Below are 24,040 nucleotides of genomic sequence, written 5' to 3'. Positions count from 1 at the left end.
TGATCTTCTAAGTCCTCGTTCCTCCTGGAATCATACATCAGATTCTGCATTTTGTGGCATTTTTACTGGGAGCAGGCTTTGTGAGTTTTATAACATTCTCAGGAGTTTTCAACACCTCACCCAAGGTTAAGAATTGCCGATCTGGGCTGGTCCCTCACAGATCTGGGTGCAGAATCCCCTCTGCATTGTTCTTACCTTGTTGTCCCATTTCTGTATTTCTTCAGGACTCCTCGCCCAAGTGTTTTCGGAGGCAACGCATCTCCTTCACCTCCTTAAAATGTAAATTATTTATTTTGAACATGGGTGATCCATGTACATAGGAAAAAGTTAGTATAAGAAAGCTATAAACAAAAGGAAATCACTTGGTTATCTTTAATTCATTCATCAGAGGTAAATAGTTTTGATATTTTAAAAAGTATTTTTCAGGCCCTGGCCAGGTAGCTTAGTTGGTAGAGTAGCTTCCCAATACACCAAGGTTGTGAGTTGGATCCCTGGTCAGGGCACATACAAGAATCAACCACATCTTCGTCCACACTTGTTATTGTCTGTGTTTTTGAGGTAAGCCATTCTAGTGGGTGTGTGGTAATACCTCATTGTGGTTCTGGTTTGCATTTCTCTTATGACAAACAATACTAAACATTTTTCATGTGCTTATTAGCCATTCCTATGTCGTCTTTGGTGAAATGTCTGTGCAAATCTTTTGCCCACTCTATTCATTTATGTATTTATTTATTTATTTATTGTGTCACCTATATAATGCCTGCCCTTGAAGGCATACCTACTCCCTTTTATTTATTTCTGGACCCAGCTAGCTGAGACGTGGAAAATACTGCTCAAGATTGTGACCTTAAAAGATGTGACAGTTTCACTCTCACCACAGAGAAGGAAATTGTACGTGATGTCAGGGAGCTGTGGTGCCGCCCCAGCCCAGATGGCAGGCAGGGGCTCCGCTGCCGCCTGCAAAGAGGGCCGAGGGCCTGGTGTCAGCCGGGGCTCCGAGCGAGAGGGCCTCTGACCCACATGCTCTTTCCAGCCCTGTGTCTGAGGCATGGTCTTTTGCCTACTTTAAAATTTGATTGTTTGTCTTAATTAAGCTGTAAGAGTTTTTAAAATATATTCTGGATACCAGTCCCCTATCAGATATGTGCTTTGCAAGATTTTTCTTAGTCTGTGGCCTGTTTTTCATTTTCTTAATATCTTGTGAACTGTATAAAGTTTTAAATTTTGATGAAATCCAGTTTATCAATTTTTTTAATTATTTTTATTTATTTATTCATTTTAGAGGAGAGAGAGAGATTGAGAGAGAGAGAGAGAGAGAGAGAAGGGGGGAGGAGCAGGAAGCTTCAACTCCCATATGTGCCTTGACCGGGCAAGCCCAGGGTTTTGAACCGACAACCTCAGCATTCCAGGTCAGTGCTTTATCCACTGCACCACCACAGGTCAGGCCAGTTTATCAATTTTTAAAATAGAGATTGTGCTTTTGGTGTTGTATCTAAGACATCCTTATCTAACCCAAAGTCACAGAAGTTTTCTCCTAGCTTTTCTAGAAGTTTTATAGTTTTAGCTTTTCTATACAGGTGATCCATTTTGAGCTCGTTTTTGTGTATGGCATGAGGTTCTTCTTGTGTATGGCTACCAGTTGTCCAAGCACCATTTGTTGAAAAGACTATCCTTTCCCTTTTGTATTGCCTTGGCAACTTTGTTTACTTTAAATGTAAAGATTTAGGCCCTGGCCGGTTGCTCAGTGGATAGAGCGTCAGCCTGGTGTGTGAAAGTCCAGGGTTTGATTCCCGGTCAGGACCCACAGGAGAAGCAACCATCTGCTTCTCCCCCCCTCCCCCTTCTCACCCGCTTCCCCACCCTCAGCCAGTGGCTAGATTGGTTCAAGCATGACTCCAGGTGCTGAGGATAGCTCAGTTGATCCAAGCGCAACAACCTCAGGCACTAAAAATACCTTGGTACTCAAGCATCAGCCCCAGACGGGTTGCCAGGTAGATCCTGGTCGGGGTACATGCAGGAGTCTGCCTCACTATGTCCCTTCCTCTCACCTAAAAAAAATAAGAATAAATGTAAAGATTTATTTCTGGACTTTTGATTCTGTTTCATTGATCTTTATACATTATCCTTACCACACTGTCTTGGTTACTGCAGCATTATAATAAGCTTAGAAACTGGGAAGTATAGCCTGACCTGTGGTGGCGCAGTGGTTAAAGTGTCAACTTGGAACATTGAGGTTGCCGGTTTGAAACCCTGGGCTTCCCTGGTCAAGGCACAGATGGGAGTTGATGCTTCCTGCTCCTCCCCCTTCTCTCTCTCTCTCTCTCTCTCTCTCTCTCTCTCTCTCCTCTCCTCTCCTCTCTAAAATGAATAAAGAAATATCTTTAAAAAATTAAAAAAAAAGAAATTGGGAAGTATAAATCCTCCAATTTTGTTCATTTTTTAAAGTTGCTTTAAATGTTCCGGGTCCTTTTCATGTGATGTCTTTTTCTGGCTTTGGTATATGCTTTTAAAAAACTTATTTGGACATATATATTCTCCACATAAAGTGCTGTGCATCTTTCTTTCCTACTTAATAACTCACGTTTGCAGTGCTTCAGTGATAGTTTTATCTCTTCTTTTGACCATTTGAACTGTTTGAACTCTTTTTTTTAAACTTCCAACTTTTCTTTTTGAATTATTTGTCCTTCATTGGTTTGTGAGAGCCCTTAGTATATCACGTGTGTGGTAAATATTTTTATCCAAATTGTCTTTTTCTTTCTCTGTGGTGTTTATGTGTTTTCTTTTTTTTTTTTTTCTGAAGCTGGAAACGGGGAGAGACAGACTCCCGCATGCGCCCGACCAGGATCCACCCGGCATGCCCACCAGGGGGCGATGCTCTGCCCCTCCAGGGGGTCGCTCTGCCGCGACCAGAGCCACTCTAGCGCCTGGGGCAGAGGCCAAGGAGCCATCCCCAGCGCCCGGGCCATCTTTGCTCCAATGGAGCCTTGGCTGCGGGAGGGGAAGAGAGAGACAGAGAGGAAGGAGGGGGTAGGGGTGGAGAAGCAAATGGGCACTTCTCCTATGTGCCCTGGCCGGGAATCGAACCCGGGTCCCCCGCACGCCAGGCCGACGCTCTACCGCTGAGCTAACCAGCCAGGGCCTGTTTATGTGTTTTCATTTTCTTCCTTCCTGTATATCTTTTTACCTTATACTTTCTGGATTTTTTTTTTTAAGAGACAGAAAAGAGAGAGAGGGAGATAGAGGGACAGACAGAGACAAACAGGAAGGAAGAGAGATGAGAAACATCAACTCATAGTTGGCGGCACCTTAGTTGTTCATTGGTTGCTTTCTCATATGTGCCTTGACTGGGCGGGCTCCAGCTGACCCAGTGATCCCTTGCTCAAGCCAGTGACCTTTGGGCTCAAGTTGGCGACCTTGCACTCAACCTGGTGAACCCGCATTCAAGCTGGTGGTCTCAGGGTTTCGAGCCTGGGTCCTTAGCATTCCAGCTTTCGGTTCTTAGATCTGCACCCCTCCCCACCAAGACTGGGTATATTGCCACTCCTGTGTACTCCCAACCCACTGTCCTTAGCCTCAGTTCTCCATAGCATCTGGAACCTAGTATTTTGATTGGGCAGTGACCTGTCTATTCCCCGCCTGCTGAAGGCTCCTAGTGGGCATGCATTCTGAGGCTGGCACAGTGCCTGACATATAGTAGGTGCCCAGTAAATAGTGAACTCAGTCTGCCTGGGTTCAAGTCACTTCTCTGAGCCTCAGTTTCCTGATCCGTGAAATGAAAATAGTGAGTCTCTGTCTGCCTCACAGGATTGTCGTGAAACTTAATTGGGTTATACCTAGAACTGCGCCAGGCAAACACTCAGCAGTCATTCAATACGAGCTGCGAATGTTGTGAATATCTTTGCATGTTCATTGTCCTCATGCAGCCCGGTGCCTGAAAAGAGCATACCGTTTCTGCATTCTGACCTCGGGCAACTTATTTAATCTCTGGGTCTTGACTTAACTAGCAGTCATCTGAAATGATGATACAAACGTCTAGGTAATTATAGTTGTGAGGGTGGCACACATCAGTGTTGTAAAGTGGGTAGCACAAAGTAGGGACTCAGTAAATGGAAGGAAGGGGCTGTCTGCCACAGAGCCTTGTACTTACTGTTGTAGGTAGGTGCTCAGTGATTTGTGGCTTCCTGTTGCTTTTTAGTGTTGTTTTCCACCAGTGTGAATGTTATCCTCCTCGTTGTTATGTCCCTTTTGTTTGTTTGTGTGTGTGTACTTGCTCCATTGGGTTGAGACTTTGGAACAAAAGTGTATTGAGGTCTGACTTAGAGGGTTTACCTTTCATCCCTCTGCAGCCTGAGCTCCCAGGGAGCCCCTGAGGTCTCTAGTGTTCTGTCTCTGTCGAGATTGGAGGATTCTGGCTTCAGAAGAAGGTAGAACTGGGGTGACTTCTTAGATTTGATTGGCTTGATAACCCAGGAGATTGTAATCCTCTGCCCTGGCTTCAAATCACATATCAGATAAAGGGGAAAAAGGGGGAAAAAAAGTTCTGGTATCTGGCTTCCTAGGAGGGAAGATTCAGAATCTATATATTTTTGAATACCAAGAAGTCATAATGTTAATATTATTGATCAATGTCATCCCAGTAAATTTAATAAATAAAAATTTAAAAAAGAAATGTTAACTGTGGACTTTTCATAGATGGCCTTTATTGTGTTGAGGTAGTTTTCTTTTATATTTTGCTGAGAATTTTAATTATGAATGGATGTTGAACTTTGTCAGATGTTTTTTCCGTCTATTGAGATGATCGAATGGGGTTTTTATCTCATTTAATGTATCACACTGATTGATTTGCATATGTCAAACCATCCCTGCATCCTAGGGATAAAGCCCACTTGATCTTGGTGTATGCTCCTTTTACTGTGCTGCTAAATTTGGTTTGCTAATATTTTATTGAGCATTTTTCTGTCTTTATTCATCAAGGATATTGATCTGTTGTTTTCTTGTGGTATCTTTGATTTTGAATGATGTTGGCCTCATAAAATGAGTTTGGAAGTTCCTCTTATATACTGCTCACAAACATTAGGGGATATTTTATAGTTTCATATTCATTTTGAAATATCCCCTAATGTTTGTGAGCAGTATATTTTGGAAGAGTTGAAAGGCTGGTATTAATTCTTCTTTGAACATTTGGTAGAATGCACCAGACTGTGATTCTACCATCGGATCCTGGACATTTCTTTGTTGGGAAGTGTTTGATTACGTGCTCAATCTCTTTATTTTTTACTGGTCTGTTTAGGCTTTCTGTTCCTCCTTGACTTGGTTTTGGTAGGTTGTATGTTTCTAGGATTTCTCCATTTCTTCTAGGTTATCCAATTTTTGACATACAGTTACTCATTATAGCCCCCTTAGTGGTCTGCTTACTTCTGAGGTACCTGTTGCTGTTTCCTCTTTCACTTCTGATACTGCTTATTTCAGTCTTCTCTTTTGTTTCTTAATTAGTGTTGCTTAGTGTTGGTCAAGTTTATCTTTTACAAAAACCAACTCTTCGTCCTGTTGATTTTTTTCTATATTTAAAAATTCTTTTTATTTCTTTCTGCTCTGATCTTTACTATTTTGTTCCATCTGCTAACTTTGGGCTTAGTTTGTTCTTTTTCTAGTTTATTGAGGTGTAAAGTTAGGTGGTTGTTTCTTTGTTTTTTAAATTTTTTATGTAGGCATTTATCACTATAAATTTTCTTCTTAAAACTTTTATTGCATTCCATAAGTTTTGGTATGTTGTATTTTCATTTTCTTTTGTCTGAGGCACATTTTAAATTCTCATTTGATTTCCTCTTTGACCCAGTGGCTTTTCTAGAGTATGTTGTTTAATTTTCCGCATATTTGTGGATTTTTCCATTTTTTGCTGTGACTGGTTTCTAGTTTTATTCCCATTGTGGTCAGGAAAGCAACATGGAATGCTTTCGGTCTTCTTGAATTCAGACTGGTTTTGTGGCCTAGCGTGTACTCCGTCCTGGACAGGGTTCCGTGTGCACTGGAAGAGTGTGTATTCTGCTCTCGGGTGGGACGTTGTACGCTAGGTCTGTCAGGTCCATTCAGTGTGCAGTATTGTTCCAGTCGGGCATTGTCTGTGTTGATGGTCTGTGTGGATGTTCTCTCCATACTGTACGAGGGACATTGAAGTCCCTACTACTGTATTGTTGTAGTGCTCTCCATTTCTCTGTTCAGATCTATCAGTGTTTGCCTTATATTTATATATTTACGTGCTCTGTTGTTGGGTGCATGCATATTTTTGTTATCTTTGTTATATGTGCCTATTGAATTGACACTTTTGTCATTATGTATAATGACCTTTGTTGCTAGACACAGTTGATTGTTTGTTTGTTTGTTTGTTTGTTTTTATTAAGTGAGAGATGGGGAAGCAGAGACAGACTCCTGCATGCACTCCAACTGGGATCCACCCCGCAAACCCTATCAGGGGGTGCTCTGCCCATCTGGGGCCACTGCTCTGTTACTTGGCAACCAAGCTATTTTAGCACCTGAGGTGAGGCCATGGAGCCATCTTCAATGCATGAGGCTAACTTGGCTTGAATCATTCGAGCCGTGGCTGCTGGAGCAGGAGAGAGAGGTGGGGGGAGGCGTGGAGAAGCAGATGGTCACTTCTGTGTGCCCTGACTGGGAATCAAACCCAGGACTTCCACACGCCAGGCCAACGCTCTACCGCTGAGCCAACCGGCCAGGGCTCTAGACAAGTTTTTGACTGAAAGTCTATTTTGTCTGATATAAGTAGCCATCTCTGCTTTCCTTTTGGTTACCATTGACATGGACTATCTTTTTCTGTACCTCTCCGTTCAGCCTAAATGTGTCTTCAGATCTAAAGGGAATCTCTTGTAACAGCCTATTTCTAGATCTTGGCTTGTTTTATTTATTTATTTATCAGTCATCAGCTACTCTGTGCCTTTTGATTGGGAATTTAATCCATTTACTCCCCAGGTCATTCTAATATGCACGAGCATTGAGAACCATTATTCTACACAGGCAGATAGGGTGGAGGCATAATAGATACCCTCGAGGTATCTATTAAACTAGGCACTTGGGCAGGTGGAATGGTAGAAAGTGTCAAGAACTCCTTAAATTGGAGACTTTTTAAAAATTAGCTTCTCAAGGGCGTACAGCAAAGATGCAGAGCCGTAGCGCTCAGCCTTTATGTGAGCGCATAGTTTTATATTTTTATAGATCAGAAGTTGGTTGGGCCCTGGCCGGTTGGCTCAGCGGTAGAGCGTCGGCCTAGCGTGCGGAGGACCCGGGTTCGATTCCCGGCCAGGGCACATAGGAGAAGCGCCCATTTGCTTCTCCACCCCTCCGCCGCGCTTTCCTCTCTGTCTCTCTCTTCCCCTCCCGCAGCCAAGGCTCCATTGGAGCAAAGATGGCCCGGGCGCTGGGCATGGCTCTGTGGCCTCTGCCTCAGGCGCTAGAGTGGCTCTGGTCGCAATATGGCGACGCCCAGGATGGGCAGAGCATCGCCCCCTGGGGGGCAGAGCACCGCCCCTGGTGGGCGTGCCGGGTGGATCCCGGTCGGGCGCATGCGGGAGTCTGTCTGACTGTCTATCCCCGTTTCCAGCTTCAGAAAAATGAAAAAAAAAAAAAAAAAAAAAGAAGTTGGTTGGTGCTTATCAATTTGCTTGATAAGGATTTATTGAAAACCCCTTTCAACAAAGCTAGACAAGCGCTCAGTGCAGCTAGAAGTTAGCAGGTACTTAAATGACCCAATTCAGCGTGAAAAGTGCACTTTTGGGGGGCTTTTGATAAGAGTGCCAGATTGCTCCCCAGAAGTGTTCTCGTTCACAGTTCCTCCAGCCATATGAGAAAATCAGAGCAGTAACATTTTAATATCTACAAGTGACAGTATCATCTTGGTGCAGTCATTAATTCTAAGCTGAACATCTAAATGGCTTTCGGTTGCCAATTTATATTATTCAAAGATTGTAGCATACTGTGGGAATATTTGCCATGATTCATCTGTAGGTCAGGAATTCATGGTGGGGTTCTTTTTATACTTAAACAACTTTTGGAAGACAGTTTATGCCAGGGACCCAGGATTTGTCTTCCCTTGCGTTGTCATTAACTGGAGTTCAAGTACAAAAGAGAAGTTAGAGGGGGAAAAAAAGGACAGGGTTTATCTCTCTCACACGAAGCACTCACATTCTGAGGACTGACCAGTGATGCCTAGCAAAGGGTTCCAAAGAGGGAGGGCCCAAATATTGCAACAGCTGGTCGAACGGAGGAGTGCTCTGATCAAGAGGAAATCAGACGCAGGAATGAATAAAAACCAGGTGGTTGTTGTGTTCAAGGCAAACCCTTACACTAGCCCTTACCCTGGTGCACGCACACAGTGCCTCCAGGGGGGTTTTCAAGGAACCGGTGAGAGCAGTCCTCTGTGGGGAGCCCGAGGGGGAGGGAGACTTCTTTTTCACAGTATACCCATTTCTACTGTTTGAATTATTTACCCTATATGTTTAACTTCTTCAAAACTTTTAAAGTTAGTTGTTGTTTTTAAAGCCTATTCACCCATGATTACGTCAGATTTAATGTCAGGAAACTGGATGAAGAAGAGTGAATGGAACTCGCAGGGGACCTTTGTATTGTTCCTGTAAATTTAAGCTTATTTTAAAATAGCATTTTTTAAAAAAGGATGGGGGTTTTGATGACTGTTGTAGAATTGTGTGCCTGAAACCTGTATAATTTTAACCAATGTCACCCCAGTAAATTCAGTAAAAAGGGGGAAAAAAGGGATGGGGTAAGGGTGGGGAATACTCTCTTTCTATATAGAATCCTGTCCTATTAGGCAATTTTCTGTCTTCTTGTCATTTCCTTTAAAGATGTTCCTCCGCTCGTCCCTCGTTCTGCTGACCTAATTACAAAAGGCAGTTCAGCTCTTCTTGCCGTTTCTCACTGGTTTTATTGGGGTCACACTATTATTCCATATCGCATCGTGATCGTCGTCTGGCAGATGCTTATAAATGTCCGCAGCAACTCGGGAAAATGTCCCGTGGATACATTTTGTTTGAGACTTTGATCAACCTGTATATCGACCCAAAAGTGTACTGAGCTCAGAACCTAAACTTTGAATGCCTTTTTTATTTTTTCTCAACTTGTGCTCCTGGTAAAAGTGCAGATGGGTGTACATGCTTGGCCGGCCCCCTGAGTGATTCAGATTCCCTGTAAAACTAAGTTTCAGGAAGCATCACCTGCGCGTGTGTGTTAAGGGGGGCGGGGCGGGGGCAGCTTGAAGGATGGAGGGCTGCAGAGAAAAGGCGACCGAGGAGGCTGAGGCCCCGTCTGGGTGGGAGGAAAGGGCGGGCTGACAGGCAGCTGCCGCAGAGGCGTGGAGAGAGAAGGCGGGTGCCGAAACTAGGTTGACATGGCCCGCAGCGTGTGGAGTTCAGTGCCTGCCCCGCCCATGGCAGGCTCTGGCCCAGAAGGCTGCCACAGGAACACTGGGACTCATGGGCCCTGATCCCCTCTGCTGGGCCTCAGGGATCAATTTGGTTACAGACACCAGGAAAAAGGAAAAAAATAGAAAAAATTGAGTTGGTGATCCAGGTACAGGTGAGGCAGTGCCTTGTTCAGACCAGGCGGGGAGGGTCAGGAAGCTCTCTGGCTCCTTAAGAGGGTGAGCACGGTGTTAATGAGGGGAAACCATGCTTTGATGGGGTGAACCTTTTTTTTTTTTGACAGAGAGAGGGGCAGATAGGGACAAACAGATAAGAAGAGAGAGAGAGATGAGAAGAATCAGTTCTTTGTTGCGGCACCTTAGTTGTTCATTGATTGCTTTCCCATATGTGCCTTGACCGGGGGGCCCCAGCAGACCGAGTGACCCCTTGCTCAAACCAGCAACCTTGTGCTTCAAGCCAGTGACCTTTGGGCTCAAGCCAGTGCCATGGGGTCATATCTATGATCCTACGCTCAAGCCAGCGACCCCGCCCTCAAGCCGGATGAGCCTGTGCTCAAGCCGGGGACCTTGGTGTCTTGAACCTGGGTCCTCCGCGCCCAGTCCGACGCTCGATCCACTGCACAACCGCCCGGTCAGGCGGGGTGAACTTCTTGAGGCCAGTAATTGATCTTCTTGCCTTTGACTCCCAGACAACGACCCTGCATGCAGATTATTTACTCTGAGTGCCAGCTTCAGGCCTGGAGTTGGGGACACAGTCCTCCTGCTCCCACAGAGATTCCGTTCAAGCGAAGGGGGACATTATACACACATAAACAAATGCAGATTGCACATGTTAAGTAGATAAGTCCATGAAGGGAAATGGAAGTAGAGTAAGGGGATGGCCCAGTGAGCAGTGGGAGCCCTGAGGATGCTGTTAGGTAGGGGAGTCAGGTAAGGGTTCTTTGAGAAAGTGACATTGGAGAGACCTGACTGAAAAAGGACTGAGGAGAGCCATGCAGGTGCCTGGGGAAGGGCGTCCTCACGGAGGGAGCAGTCACGGCCATGGCCCTGGGGGTGGGAAGGGTTTGCTGTCCGGAGACCAGAGGCTGGTGTGTGGGCCGCTGGGTGCGGAGGAGGCTGGGAGGAACGAGGCCGGGCCGACGGAAGAAGGCTGCTAGGGAAGTCCTTGGGAGCGGAGGGGCTTCCTGACACAGCGCCTGGTGCTCTGGGAGAACTGGGAGCTGATGGGACCCTGTGGAGCCTCATTTCCTGCTGGCTCTACGGGAGAGCGATGGAATGCGAAACGGAGGCTAAAAGAGCATTGCCCAGCAGGGGGAAATGTGGCCCATGTGTTGTTGTCTCCCTTGTGCTCCCTGTTAATTCCTTCACTTATTTTATTGCTCATTTCTGGAAGTGTAGAATCGGTTCTTTGTAGCACTTCTGGGGGCATTAAGGAGGCAGCACTTAGAAAGGCCTCTGGCTTCCCAGAGTAGGGCCAAGACTGGACCAGTAAAGCTGACATAAAGGTACTATGACTTGGATGACTTGGTCTGCCCCAGAGGGACGTTCGCTTTTTCCCTCATTCCAACGCCGGCCTCTCTTTTTTCCAAGCAGGCCTGGCTGCCGTGGTCCCTGCTCCTTCTCTCCCTCACATGTGAAACAAGAGCCTTCTATGTCCCCGGGGTCGCGCCCATCAACTTCCACCAGAATGACCCTGTAGAGATCAAGGTGAGTGGGCCCCGGACTTGGAGCTCCTGTGCTGGGAGGCCTGGCCGAGGACCATGGCGAGCTGGTCACAGCCCTCCTGTGCTGCGAAGAACAGAGGAGCAGGGCCAGTAGCCTGGGGAGAGGGCTCGGGCACCCGGCTGAGAGGAGAGCGCCCTGGGCCGCTGTTCCAGGAGCTCTGCCCGTGTGAGTGTGTGCTCTTTCTCTCCCTCCCACTTCCACTTCTTTCTGAGTCTCTGTCTCTCTCAGTCTGCCTGCTCTCTGTCTCTGCCTTTTCCTTCATCCCTCCGTCTCCTCCCTACCAGCTCTCCCTGCAGAACTCATATCTGTACACACATCACTGATTATGGCCTCTGTTCTCTTTCTTTATTTTTTTTTTCTTTTTTTGTGTGACAGAGACAGAGAGAGAGAGTCAGAGGGACAGACAGGAAGGGAGAGTGATGAGAAGCGTCAATTCTTCATTGTGGCACCTTAGTTATTCATTGATTGCTTTCATATATGTGCCTTGACTGGGGGGCTACAATAGACTTAAGTGACCCCTTGCTCAAGCCAGCGACCTTGGGCTTCAAGCCAGTGACTTTTGGGCTGAAGCCAGCAACCATGAGGTCATGTCTATGATCCCACGCTCAAGCTGGCGACCTCGGGGTCTCGAACCTGGGTCCTCCACATCCCAGTCTGACACTCTATCCACTGCACCACCACCTGGTCAGGCACCTCTGTTGTTTTTTTTAATTTAATTTTATTAATTTTATTTTATTACAGAGAGAGAGGGATAGACAGGGACAGACAGACAGGAACAGAGAGATGAGAAGCATCAATCATTAGTTTTTCGTTGCACGTTGCAACACCTTAGTTGTTCATTGATTGCTTTCTCATACGTGCCTTGACCGCACGCCTTCAGCAGACCAAGTAACCCCTTGCTCAAACCAGATGAGCCCTCGCTCAAGCTGGTGATGTCGGGGTCTCGAACCTGGGTTTTCTGCATCCCAGTCTGATGCTCTATCCACTGCGCCACTGCCCAGTCAGGAAGCACCTCTGTTTTTTCTATCTTATCTTCTGCCACCAGCTGGGTTCTCCAATTTAGCATCTTCAAACTGGGTGCTATGTATTTGAGTGGTGGTATATGAGATGATTTTAAGTGGCTGGCAAATGTATTTTAATAACTATTTTCTTTTAACGTATATTAGAAAACATAGCTAGTAGTTCAACTTATGCCTTCATGGCTGTTGCCATTGATTTTTTTTTTTTTAATACCAATAAAATGTTTGCTTCTTAAATTACTGGAAAATGAGTCAGAACCAAGAAGTAGTAGAACAGAGGAAAGGAGAGAGGGCAGGTCGGTACACAAACAATTGGGACTTGAGACACATCGCCCTCAATCGGAGTCTGGAGAGGAGCCTTCCGGCCAGGCCCCTCCCTTCTGCAGGCTAGGTGACGGTGTGGGGGCCGGTCACCTAGTGAGGGGTGGGGAGGGGAAGGGAGTCACTTACAAAACGGTTGACCAGGGGCTGTGGCCAGGCTGGCCCCTTGGTTATGTCTCTAAAACAGTGGACTGGTGGAGGCAGGGCTGGGGGTTGGTGGTGGGCGGATACTCTTGGATGTGGTTTCCTAGGAAACAGACTCTGAGGTGGAGAGTTGGTGCAGGAGAATTGAGGAGACTCCCAGGGTCCGCACTCGGGAGTGAGGGGAACAGGACCGGGCAGAGGGGACGTTGATCTGGGGTACAGCTGAGGCCTGTGGAACGCTCTGGAACTGAAGTGGCTGCTCTCCGGAGTTGTTCCAAGTTGAGGGCCAGTCGTTGGATACAGACTGCCACCAGGGGAGGGGTGTGACCTTGTACAAAGGCTCCCACCTAAAGGGACTTCCCTGTCTCATCACTGTGATACGTACTCTTAAAGCGTTGGTCTGTTTTTCTTAGTCCTGGTTTCTGTGCAGTGTTCCCAGTGTGTGTGGGGGGGTACTTGGCGTTCTCACACCTCTGTCTGTCCCCCACGGACAGAGTCCTTCAGCTTCTTAGTGACCCTGTAAAAAGAGCTAGCAAACTTAAAAAGTTCAAACAAATTCTACTCTAAACGTACATTTCTTGTTTCATTACCATATGGACAAGAGCAAAGCAGTGAGATTGTGTGAAAATAAAGCTTTTATTCTGTCCTGAGGGTCACAGCATTCAAAGGAGAAGCAGAAGACACGAAAGTCACAAAGAGCTGTCCACGTGACATGCTCTTATGTACATTGTCCCTTAGTTTACCACCACATTTTAGGTATTATCAAAATTTCAAATTGCTACACATCATGCTCATTGGGAGCATCGCTCACAGCTAACTTGATGGGCTCAGGGAACAGGAAGCCAGAGACCACTGGGATTATGAATAAGGAGTGAACTTCTTTGTTCCTAAAGGATTTCTTCATTTGGAGTTACGTCCTTAGGAAAGATGCCCAGGAGTGAAAGGTGGGGTCAAAGGAAACCAGCATGTTGAAGACTCCCTGTGTATAGTGAGTTTGTGATTTTAAACAAAATCTGTAATGTAGTCTAACAAACCTAGTGAAATGTAAAAGTATTCCGAGTATATATAAATATATAGTATGTGTCTGCAGCAGTCCGTTTACCTCTCAGATGATACCACCGAGTATGCCAGAGATGTGTGGGCACCAGGGATGGTCACTGAGACGGTCTGGACTGAGCGTTAATGGCCTCTCTCCTCCCACTAGCCAGAGATGTGTGGGCACCAGGGATGGTCACTGACACGGTCTGGACTGAGCGTTAATGGCCTCTCTCCTCCCACTAGGCTGTGAAGCTCACCAGCTCTCGAACCCAGCTACCCTATGAGTACTACTCACTGCCCTTCTGCCAGCCTCTCAAAATAACCTACAAGGCTGAGAACCTGGGTAAGTTCTCTCTCACTGCGGTCAGCCTGTCCCAGTGGGAACCCCTGTCTCTTCGTAACGATATAGCCGATAACCCTTCCAGAGCCCTCACCGTGTGCTGGACACGGTCTCCATAGTTTACATCAGGGGTCCCCAAACTTTTACACAGGGGGCCAGTTCACTGTCCCTCAGACCGTTGGAGGGCCGGACTATAAAAAAAAAAAACTATGAACAAATCCCTATGCACACTGCACATATCTTATTTTTTTTTATTTTTTATTTTTTTATTTTTTTAATTTTGTTTTTTTCATTTTTCTGAAGCTGGAAACAGGGAGAGACAGTCAGACAGACTCCCGCATGCGCCCGACCGGGATCCACCTGGCACGCCCACCATGGGGCGACGCTCTGCCCACCAGGGGGCGATGCTCTGCCCATCCTGGGCGTCGCCATGTTGCGACCAGAGCCACTCTAGCGCCTGAGGCAGAGGCCACAGAGCCATCCCCAGCGCCCGGGCCATCTTTGCTCCAATGGAGCCTTGGCTGCGGGAGAGGAAGAGAGAGACAGAGAGGAAAGCGCGGCGGAGGGGTGGAGAAGCAAATGGGCGCTTCTCCTGTGTGCCCTGGCCGGGAATCGAACCCGGGTCCTCCGCACGCTAGGCCGATGCTCTACCGCTGAGCCAACCGGCCAGGGCCACATATCTTATTTTAAAATAAAAAACAAAACGGGATACAAATACAATATTTAAAATAAAGAACAAGTAAATTTAAATCAACAAACTGACCAGTATTTCAATGGGAACTATGTTCCTCTCACTGACCACCAATGAGAGAGGTGCCCCTTCCAGAAGTGCTGCGAGGGCCGGATAAATGGCCTCAGGGGGCCGCATGTGGCCTGCAGGCCGTAGTTTGGGGACCCCTGGTTTACGTACATATTAGCTCATTTAATCCTCAGAACGGCCCGAGGGAGGAGGCAGCTGTTATTTTTATTCCCATTGGACAGGTGAAGCGACTCGCCTCTGGTTAGACTGTTGATTGGCGGATGAGCCAGACTTGGGATCATACAGTCAGGCCTCAGACCTGGAGCTGTTGGCCGCTGTTCAGATTGACTCTCCCTTGATTTCTAAATGCTGTACTTGTTCCTCTCTCCTGTGGCTTCTGCAACCTCCTCTACTTCTAATCAAAAGAGTGATCGTCTCTGGCCCTAAAGGAAGCAGAGACATCGCCCTGGTTCTTGTTACACTGTGCAAGGCTCACCTCAGGTCACATGTGAACAGCACACGGGACAGTGTCTGGCCCAGGGTTCCAACAGGGTTCCATCACGTATTCTAATTCAGATAAGTCTCTGGGGCAGAATTTCAGGCTCACGGGAAAAGGCGTTGGGAGCATCAGTTCAGGAAACACTGTTAGTTCTTGCTTCTGGGCCCGTCTCTGTCCCGCCCCGAGGTGAAAGCATGCAGACTCACTCTTCCCCTCCTCCTCAGGAGGGGCGAGGAGAGAGCCGGTTCTTGAGCAGAGCCCCAACAGGGCTGCCTTCTCCTCCAGGGCCGCAGTGGCTCAGGTGTCTCCAGAGCCAGTCGCCGGCGAGTGTGTCTGCTGCCACGTACTGGGTGTCCCAGGTCAGCGGGCGGCGAGTGTTGGAGCCGGTATAACCACAAGCGGGCAGCAGCACGGTCTCTAAGTCTTGTTGCCCTTCTGAACAGAGATTGGTCTCGGGGCCGGCTCTGACTTCTTTCTGGGCTTCTCCTCCTGCCTGCCGTGTACCCTTGTACCCTCTCTCTCCACACCTCCCTGCACGCCAGCCAGCTTGTCTCTGGGCCTAGGAAGCCTGACCAACCTGGTCCTCCGGGCTTCTGGACAGCGGGCCCTCCCAGCAGCCCCTCCCTTCCCTGTGAGCTGCTCTGGACTCAGTGGCAGCCCCACGCTCTGCACTGGGGCACACTGCAGGGTCATAGTAGGTGGCCTTAACCTCTCTTAGCCTCTGTCACGTCTCCCATGAAGCCGGGGGATGGTCCTGCCTCCTAGTAATAGAAACGCTGTGTACAGAAGTGGTCTTACCGTATTGCATCTCATTCTGTCTTTGTGTAGTACCTCTCTTCAGGGCCTCGGGCCTCTCTCTCCTCCCCTTCTGACCCAGTGCCTGGCACGCAGGAGACATTCAGTGCGTGTTAGTATCCTACTGAGTGGAGCAGAAACATCCCTGGTTGAGTGCCTGTGGGATTGTAAGCCCTGTGCTCTATGTAATTATCATCACCACCGTTAATACTTACAGGCTTTTTCCTATGGGCCAGGCACTCTTCTAAGCACTTCTGTGCTTTAACTTAGTGAATTCTCACAGCAACCATATCAAGTGGCTACTCCTACTGTCCCCTCATCTAATGTGCGCTTTACCCTGCACATCATCTTAGTTGATTCCTGAAGTAATTCTGCAAAACCAAATACGATTGCTTTATTTCATAGGAGAGGGAACAGCAGCATCAAGGGGGTTTGCAAGATGTGCTCAGGGACACATGGTCAGTGGGTTGAGAAAGCTGGATTCTCTCTGTGGTCCCAGGCTGCCTTCTCCAGGAAGGCTCGGTTGGGCTGTCTGATCGGCACACTCCTGACTGTCACTCCTGATTGCCAGCGTTGTCTCCTGGCGTGTGTGTAGGATTTCCGTGGCAGTGTGCTGGTGCACGACTGCAGACTCTCTTAGGGTCCGCATTCCTAGCTTGTTGCTCACTTACCCTGGCCGCTGCCCACTTCCAGCTTCAGAAAGTTAAGAGGAGTACTTCCGCATCAGCAACGAGCCATTCCAGACCAGTATGTCCTCTTTCTTGGTTTAAATTCAGTTTCTAAATATCAAGAAGTGACACCCACCTTGTGTGGACTGCAGCCCTGTTCCTCTGTCTGTGTCCTCCCTCCGCTGGGGCCTTGCCCTGAGTGCAGCAGCAGCTCCCGGCCCATCCACGCTGACCGCACCTCTGAGCCTGTGTCTGCATCGCCAGCTGTATCCAGCTGTGTCAGGTCAGACCTGACAGGCTGAGAAAGTGCCTTCAGTCTGGATTTGCTGGATCCCTGTCTCCCACCCAGAACCTGGTTCTGGAAGCCTGTCTTCCTGTCCTGCAGCCTGCTCTCTTGTGCCTGCGTTGTGCAGGACCGGGTGCTCAGCAGCTCCGGAGCCCGAGCCGGCTCCCACTCTCAGCACGCCCTGTCCCGCCTCCATCCTGGGTCCGTCCTGGCTCCCTGGCAAGACAGACTGCCCCCCCCCCCCCCGTCTTCCCGTCTTCTACATGTGCTTTCTTCACACGGCATCCAGCTAGAGCTTTCTCTAGCCAGAATCGGAGAATGTCTTCCCCTACCCATTAGAAACCTTTCCTTGGCTCTTGTCGCTCTCTGGGTGAAGCTCACACTCCCAGGGTGGCCCGGGGCCCGAGACCAGCTCCGGCCCTCCCCAGTTCGCCTCAGTGGCTCTCTGCACAGCGGTCACCTGGCCTCTCCGCTTGGCCACACCTCTCCCCCTCCCCTCAGGGGGCCTTCGCACGCACTGTTCCCTCTGTCTGGAACGTCCTTCCCTGTCTCCTCGCCTGGTTGGTGCTTCTCTTCCTCTGTAGCTCCTCTCGGGCATCACTTCCCTAGAGAAACGGTTCTGGACCCGGCTCCCGTGGGCAGAGCAGATTCCTCGTGTGCAGCGCCATCTCGTTGTCCTGCGTGTTTACGCAGAGCCTGTCTTCCCTTGGTGCCTGCCCTGTGACCTCTGGCAGTAGGCGACTGAGGCGGGCACGCAGGGGACATGCCCGTTCATTACGTAAAAAGATGTTTTGGCTAAGAATCTCGGGTGCTAGATTTTACCCTCCTTTCCTCCGGGCTGAAGTCAGGGTCTGAAGACACACAGATCAGCGGGGAGCCCATCTGCACTTAGAGACCTCCCAGTCAGGCAGGGGAGGCAGAAGCATGTCGGCGCTGTGCTAAGTCACGTCGTTACCAGCAGACAGGGTGCGGGGAGACGCGGTGAGGGCAATGGCACCTGTGCCCGCGACGTCACGGCTGCATGTTACTCCCGGTAACCCCGCGAGGTGGGTGCTATCCCCCTCGTTTCACTGGTGAGAAGATTGAGGCTGGGCAAGGTTACACGGCTCCCCAGGACCGCTGAGCCATCCTGATGAGGCCGGAAGGGTTCCGGGGTGAGGTTGAAGCTGGGCTGGCAGTGGGAGGTGGAACCCTCAGAAAACTAGACCCGGTGGCGGCACTCAGGGCAGAGGGCACGGCGGAGGCCCAGACGTGTGGGCTGAAACGGCAGGTTTGCTGAGTGCTGGAGGGCCTGGTGGCGCTGGCACAAAGGAGAGGAGAGGGTGCCGGGCAGGCGTCGGGCAGCCAAGCCTGAGCGGTGAGGCGGGTGTGGCAGGCCAGGCTGCAGAGCTGACCACAGCCCTGCACGTCGGCCCTGGGGCTCTGTGGCTCCACTGACCTCAGCAGCCTCAGGGCTGAAGCTCTGAGCTCCATCTGTCTCTCTTACGGCAGGAGAGGTGCTGAGAGGGGACCGGATTGTCAACACCCCTTTCCAGGTTCTCATGAACAGCGAGAAGAAGTGTGAGATCCTGTGCAACAAGTCCAACAAGCCAGTGACCCTGACCGTGGAGGAGAGCCGGCTCGTGGCGGAGCGGATTACGGAGGACTACTACGTCCACCTGTGAGTCGGCCTCGCCCCCTGCCAGCCTCGAGTCCCCTCTGGGGAGGGCTCTGATGGGACAGGGCTCAGAGGGACTGAGCGGGGCCTTGGGTTTCCAGCATTGCTGACAACCTGCCCGTGGCCACCCGCCTGGAGCTCTACTCCAACCGCGACGGTGATGACAAGAAGAAGGAAAAGGATGTGCAGTTTGAGCATGGCTACCGGCTTGGCTTCACGGACGTCAACAAGGTAGAGTGCCTCGGCGAGCTCAGCAGGCAGGGGAGCCACGCCTCAGTGCAGCACTCGGGGCCTCAGCAGAGAGAGACACCTGCTCTAGGCTTGCCATAGAAAAGTAAGAGGGCCAGCTGAGGCAGCTCCCCCGGCCTCCTGGGCGGCGCTCTGGCACAGGCTGCCCGGGAGGTGGCAGGCACCGTCCCTGGAAACCCAGAGTCCCCGTGTGTAAGATCAAACCCCTTCTGGAAAGTCTTAGGACAGCAGTGTTTCTTTTGAGGTACAGCCCCCTGTTCTCAAAGGGCTCCTGTCCTGACTGGGAAGAGAGTGACCACGAGGGTCACTGCCAGAGCAGTTCAGAGGGTCCTGTCCTGACTGGGAAGAGAGTGACCACGAGGGTCACTGCCAGAGCAGTTCAGAGGGTCCTGTCCTGACTGGGAAGAGAATGACCACGAGGGTCACTGCCAGAGCAGTTCAGAGGGTCCTGTCCTGACTGGGAAGAGAATGACCACGAGGGTCACTGCCAGAGCAGTTCAGAGGGCGCCTGTCCTGACTGGGAAGAGAGTGACAGCAGCAGGCTCTGACCCTTCAGACCCACAAGGGTCACTGCCAGAGCAGTTCAGAGGGCGCTCGGGGCGGCACGGGCGCTGGCGTGAATGCCGTGGGCAGAGCTGCAGTGTGGAGACTGTTCGTGGGTCTTGGGGAGACAAGGTGGACTGACGTGTCTTAGAAGGTGATGACAGTCGTGATGGAAGGCCTCGGGCCGCAAGACGGGCTTCGTCTGGCAAACACTCGGGAGCCCAGGTGTCTGGCGGAGGCGAGCTGGGGGAGCGGCGTTCTGGGGGGTGGGCAGCCGGTCTGTCGGGCAGGGCAGTGACCTGAGGCCCGGAACAGCCTCCCAGAGTACATTTCTCGTTTCTTGACTGTGAGTTACTTGTGTTCTGTTGGTCCGTCCCAGATCTACCTGCACAATCACCTGTCGTTCATCCTCTACTACCACCGGGAGGACCTGGAAGAGGACCAGGAGCACACCTACCGAGTCGTCCGCTTCGAGGTGATTCCCCAGAGCGTCAGGCTGGAGGGTGAGTGGGGAGGTGGGACTAGAGGGGCCGGGCTGGTGGGTGGGCCTGGGCTTTCATCCCCAGGGTCTTCTCGCACCTCGTTCCTGAGGTGGCCACAGGCTCCACTGTGGCATACGGGCCCAGCTGAGGTGGGCTCACCGCATTCTGACTGGAGAAGGAGGGGGACGAGGGGACAGCTGACATCTGTGTGTCCTGGCCTGGCACCTTGGCAGTGTACCCTCTGGCGACCCCCAGACTCATGTGCAGTGACAGATGAGGTTGGTGACTCGGCCGGGACTAGTCAGCAGCCTGGGGCTTGCCCAGCCTCTCTTGAGAACCAGCCAGCTCCCCCAGGTTAGAGGAGAAGGGGCTGTGGGCAGACAGGGCTGTCGGGCAGCCCGGCCCTGAACTTCGCATCCTCGTGTGAGTGGCCGGTGTGGACGGAGCTCGGCCTGGGGTCAGCAGGCCCGGTCCAGTCTGGCCGCACCTGCCAGCACTTGCTCACCACAGGGCGCCCCTGACTTTAGGAGGCTTGGCCTTTTGTCCACGGTGGTGCTGGCCATCTGGGGAAGGGGGTTGTGGTCTGTTGTGTTTTTAAGCTGTGGAACCTCCTTTTCTTACGAAGTCACACACAGAAATCTCACAGAAAACGTCCTACACTTCCAGGGCACCATACTGTCCCTCGTCTGAGTGTCGTGGGCACAGCCTCACATTTATTATTATGTGGTTATTTTGACACCATCTCTCCCTCATTGGCTCTTTGAGGTGGAGACTGTGTCTCCTTTCTCATTATTTATCTCCATAGACCCTGGGATGTAGTAGGTGCTCTGATGTGTTCTTGGTTGACCAAACGGGCAGATGATGGGTGAATGCAGGAGGCGTTCGAGTGATGGGTCACTGATGTGCCGGGACTCTGGGAAGGAAGTGAATGAGTACACATGACAGAATGAGCCTGGGTTGTCCTGCGTGCTGAGTGGGACCAGCTGAGGAAATGAGTATTTGAACTGAGAGAAGGAAGATTGATTGATTAACTGAGGGCCTCAGACCCCTGCCCACACACAACTCTCTGCAGCCCCTAGGACCCTTTGGAAGGTCAGGTTGGGGAGCAGTTCCCGCAGCCTCCACTCAGACCCTGGGTCCCAGCAGCATGCCTCCCCTGGGCAGTTTCTGAAGGCACCCCCCCCAAACAGCCCTTGGGTAGAGCCCCCAGGAACAGACTGAGTCTCTGTCTCTCACAGACCTCAAAGTAGATGAGAAGAGCTCGTGCACCCTGCCTGAGGGCGCCAACTCCTCGCCGCAGGAGATCGACCCCAGCAAGGACAATCAGCTGTACTTCACCTACTCCGTGCACTGGGAGGTGAGAAGGGGAACCCGGGGCAGGGACAGTTCCGGTCTGGGCAGGAGCTGTCCAGCAGGAGGCCTGACTCCGAGTGCTCACTCCCCCACCAGGAAAGTGACATCAAGTGGGCCTCTCGCTGGGACACCTACCTGACCATGAGTGACGTGCAGATCCACTGGTTTTCCATCATCAACTCTGTCGTCGTGGTCTTCTTCCTGTCCGGTGAGCAGTCTGGGGGTGGAGAGTGGAGGGGACAAGGGGCCGAGGCGTCACATCCCCTAAAAGGGACTTCTGGGGTGTCGTCAGGGCCCCGCATGGGTTAAAACGGGCCTTAGGGCCCTGTGCTGGGCATCAGACACACAAAGGTGGGCACGATGCCACTCTGAGGAGCCCCTCGGGGAGGGTGCATCTCGTGCTCACGGTCATTCAGCAGGACTTCATTGCATGTTCTGTGCTGGTGCTGTGCTGCCCGCTGGGGAGGTGACTCCAAGCCCTGTGAGTGCGCCCCCTGCACCTCATGCCGGCATGTGGCACTGAGCACAGTGAGCGCGCTCAGCCAAGTGTTGCCCCAGAGTCTGCACCCCCACAGTGGGAGAGACCGGAACAAAGAGCAGTGCTGGGAAGCAGACGACACAGTGCTCAGTGCAGAGCGAGAGGGAAGGGGCTGCTGTAGAGCACGGCTCCCTGAATGAGCAGCCACCGTTCAGACACCAGGGAAAGACCAGCCCAGTAGGGGCTGTGCCCTGCAGTGGGACTCGCCTGGCGAGAGACCAGGTGCAAGAAGGTGGTGGGGGGATGGGGGAATGGCAGAAGGGAAGCAGTTCAGCATCACATGAGAAGTAAAGATAGTGCCAGCTACTGTTTAATAAATATTTAATCCAGGGGCACGTCACAGGTGTCTCAGTTTTTGAGGTCCCGCGAGTTAAGTTAGCTCAAGGTCATACAACCTTATCTATTGCACTCTGATGCCTGAAGAGGTGACCAGGGCCGGACGAGTATGGGGGGTGGGTTCTGAACTGGGCAAGGTGTAGGAAGGCTAAGATGCCCAGGGTGAGTCTTGAAGTGTGAGTACGAGTCAGGGCAGCGGGCCATTCGGGCAGAGGAGAGCCTGGTAAGGCGTGAGGTGAGGGAATGCGGCTATAGCCAATGGTAAAAGCAGCGAAGACCCAGGGGCCAGTGCGAGGAGGAGGGAGGCTAGAGGAGCGGGTAGGACCAGGCCTTGGGGCAGCTGGGGTGCTGTTCCCCCTTGAATAGAAAGCAGTGTCCTGTGGCTGCCCACACCCATCCCAGCAGCCCTTTCCCTCCCTGGCCTGAGAAGTGGCCCTCCACACACCCCGGCGCAAGTCACTGGGGTGGTGCTGTGCCCAAGAGAGGCTCCGAGGTGGCCCCACAGCCAGCTCTCACTGGAGGAAGCCACACGTGTCACCACATGCCGTCACCTCTCAGTGGGACACCCGTCCCAGGAGGACAGGCAGCACAGAAGATGCAGTGGCCGTGCCAGTGACTCTTCCTCTGCTGTTGGTTCCAGGCATCCTGAGCATGATCATCATCCGGACCCTCCGGAAGGACATCGCCAACTATAACAAGGAAGATGACATTGTACGAGGTCTCGGCTGGGGGGGGGGGGGCTGGGGGGGGCAGTCTAGCCATAGGGCTCTGGGCCTGCCAGACCAGGAGGTGGTGGGTGTGTGCATATGTTATCATGTAGAGAGTAAATCTGTAAGATATCGAAAGGAGAAGTAACGTATTAATAACCCAAAATGAGAGGATAGGCTTTCTAACTGCTAAGCATAAAAGCAGTGGGAGAGAGCTCAGGGGGAAAAAATCTTGATGAATTTGACATTAAGATTTTTTTAATTGAGTAAAAAGATGATACAGTTAAAAGAATTTGTATAAAGTCCCCTTTTTAAAAAATCTGGACTCTCTAATGTGATCACAAAGAAAGAATTGGCAGACAGGACTGTGCATGGCTAGTAATGTGAACAACTGCTTTCACCTCCGAGCCAGCCCCCAGACTGCAGGTCAAACAGCCGTGAGAAGATGGTCTTGGACCTCAAACTAGCACAGGCTTTGTTCTCCTGGAGAACTAATTCTTGGCAAGATCTACATGAGATAAGCACCTTCCATATACCACAGTACATACTGTGAAATAGGTAACTCGACCCAGTAATTCTGTTAGGATTTTCCTAAGGAAAACATCAGCATCAGAAACGCAAAGACCCAGTCTAAAAATATTTATTGCAGCTTATTTATGACTTATATCAACTGGCGATTGCCTAGTGTTCCGTACTGGTGGATTGGTCATACTGTGGTACAGCTGTACAGCGAGACAGGGCATGGACATTAAAATAGTCCTTCCAGAGAGTATTTATTGACATGAGGGAATGTTCCCAAACCTCAGCTGGAAATGACAAGTACACAGTAACTGCAGTGTGGTCCCGATGTCATTGTTTACGAATTATATACACACACATACATGTACATATATAAAGGACTAAAGGAAACGTCAAAACGATATCATTAAGTGTGTTAATCATTTTACTTTCTATATGTTTTTTTAAATGAGTATGAGTTTTTTATTTTTTGTTTAGTCTTTCTAGATTTAAAAAAATTTTTTTCTATGGTAAACATTTATTACTTTCTGATCACTTGAATATTATGCCGTTTACCAAAATTCTTTTATTTTTTGTTATACAAGTAAGAGCACTTACTATTTTTATAAGCATTAAAAAAGTAAATTGGTTCTAAATC

The 24,040-nt window shown here is 50.2% G+C and overlaps 1 protein-coding gene and 1 non-coding gene across 2 annotated transcripts in view; both read left to right on the top strand.

Annotated features, from left to right (window-relative positions):
- Window positions 1-24,040, top strand: part of TM9SF4 (transmembrane 9 superfamily member 4) — a 47,229-nt gene that overhangs the window by 9,798 nt on the left and 13,391 nt on the right. Inside the window, exons 2-9 of the mRNA XM_066384096.1 lie at window positions 11,039-11,152; window positions 13,936-14,035; window positions 18,511-18,679; window positions 18,778-18,907; window positions 19,848-19,971; window positions 21,189-21,307; window positions 21,400-21,511; window positions 22,818-22,888. Coding sequence (XP_066240193.1) covers window positions 11,039-11,152; window positions 13,936-14,035; window positions 18,511-18,679; window positions 18,778-18,907; window positions 19,848-19,971; window positions 21,189-21,307; window positions 21,400-21,511; window positions 22,818-22,888 — 939 coding nt within the window. The remainder of the gene's footprint in view (window positions 1-11,038; window positions 11,153-13,935; window positions 14,036-18,510; window positions 18,680-18,777; window positions 18,908-19,847; window positions 19,972-21,188; window positions 21,308-21,399; window positions 21,512-22,817; window positions 22,889-24,040) is intronic.
- LOC136407360 (small nucleolar RNA SNORA5) lies at window positions 9,419-9,552 on the top strand. The gene has a single exon (XR_010751905.1). It is a non-coding gene; the product is annotated as a small nucleolar RNA SNORA5 (small nucleolar RNA).

Source organism: Saccopteryx leptura, chromosome 5 (assembly GCF_036850995.1).
Source record: "Saccopteryx leptura isolate mSacLep1 chromosome 5, mSacLep1_pri_phased_curated, whole genome shotgun sequence".
NCBI lineage: Eukaryota > Metazoa > Chordata > Mammalia > Chiroptera > Emballonuridae > Saccopteryx > Saccopteryx leptura.
This window is presented reverse-complemented; position numbering and strand designations above follow the sequence as displayed.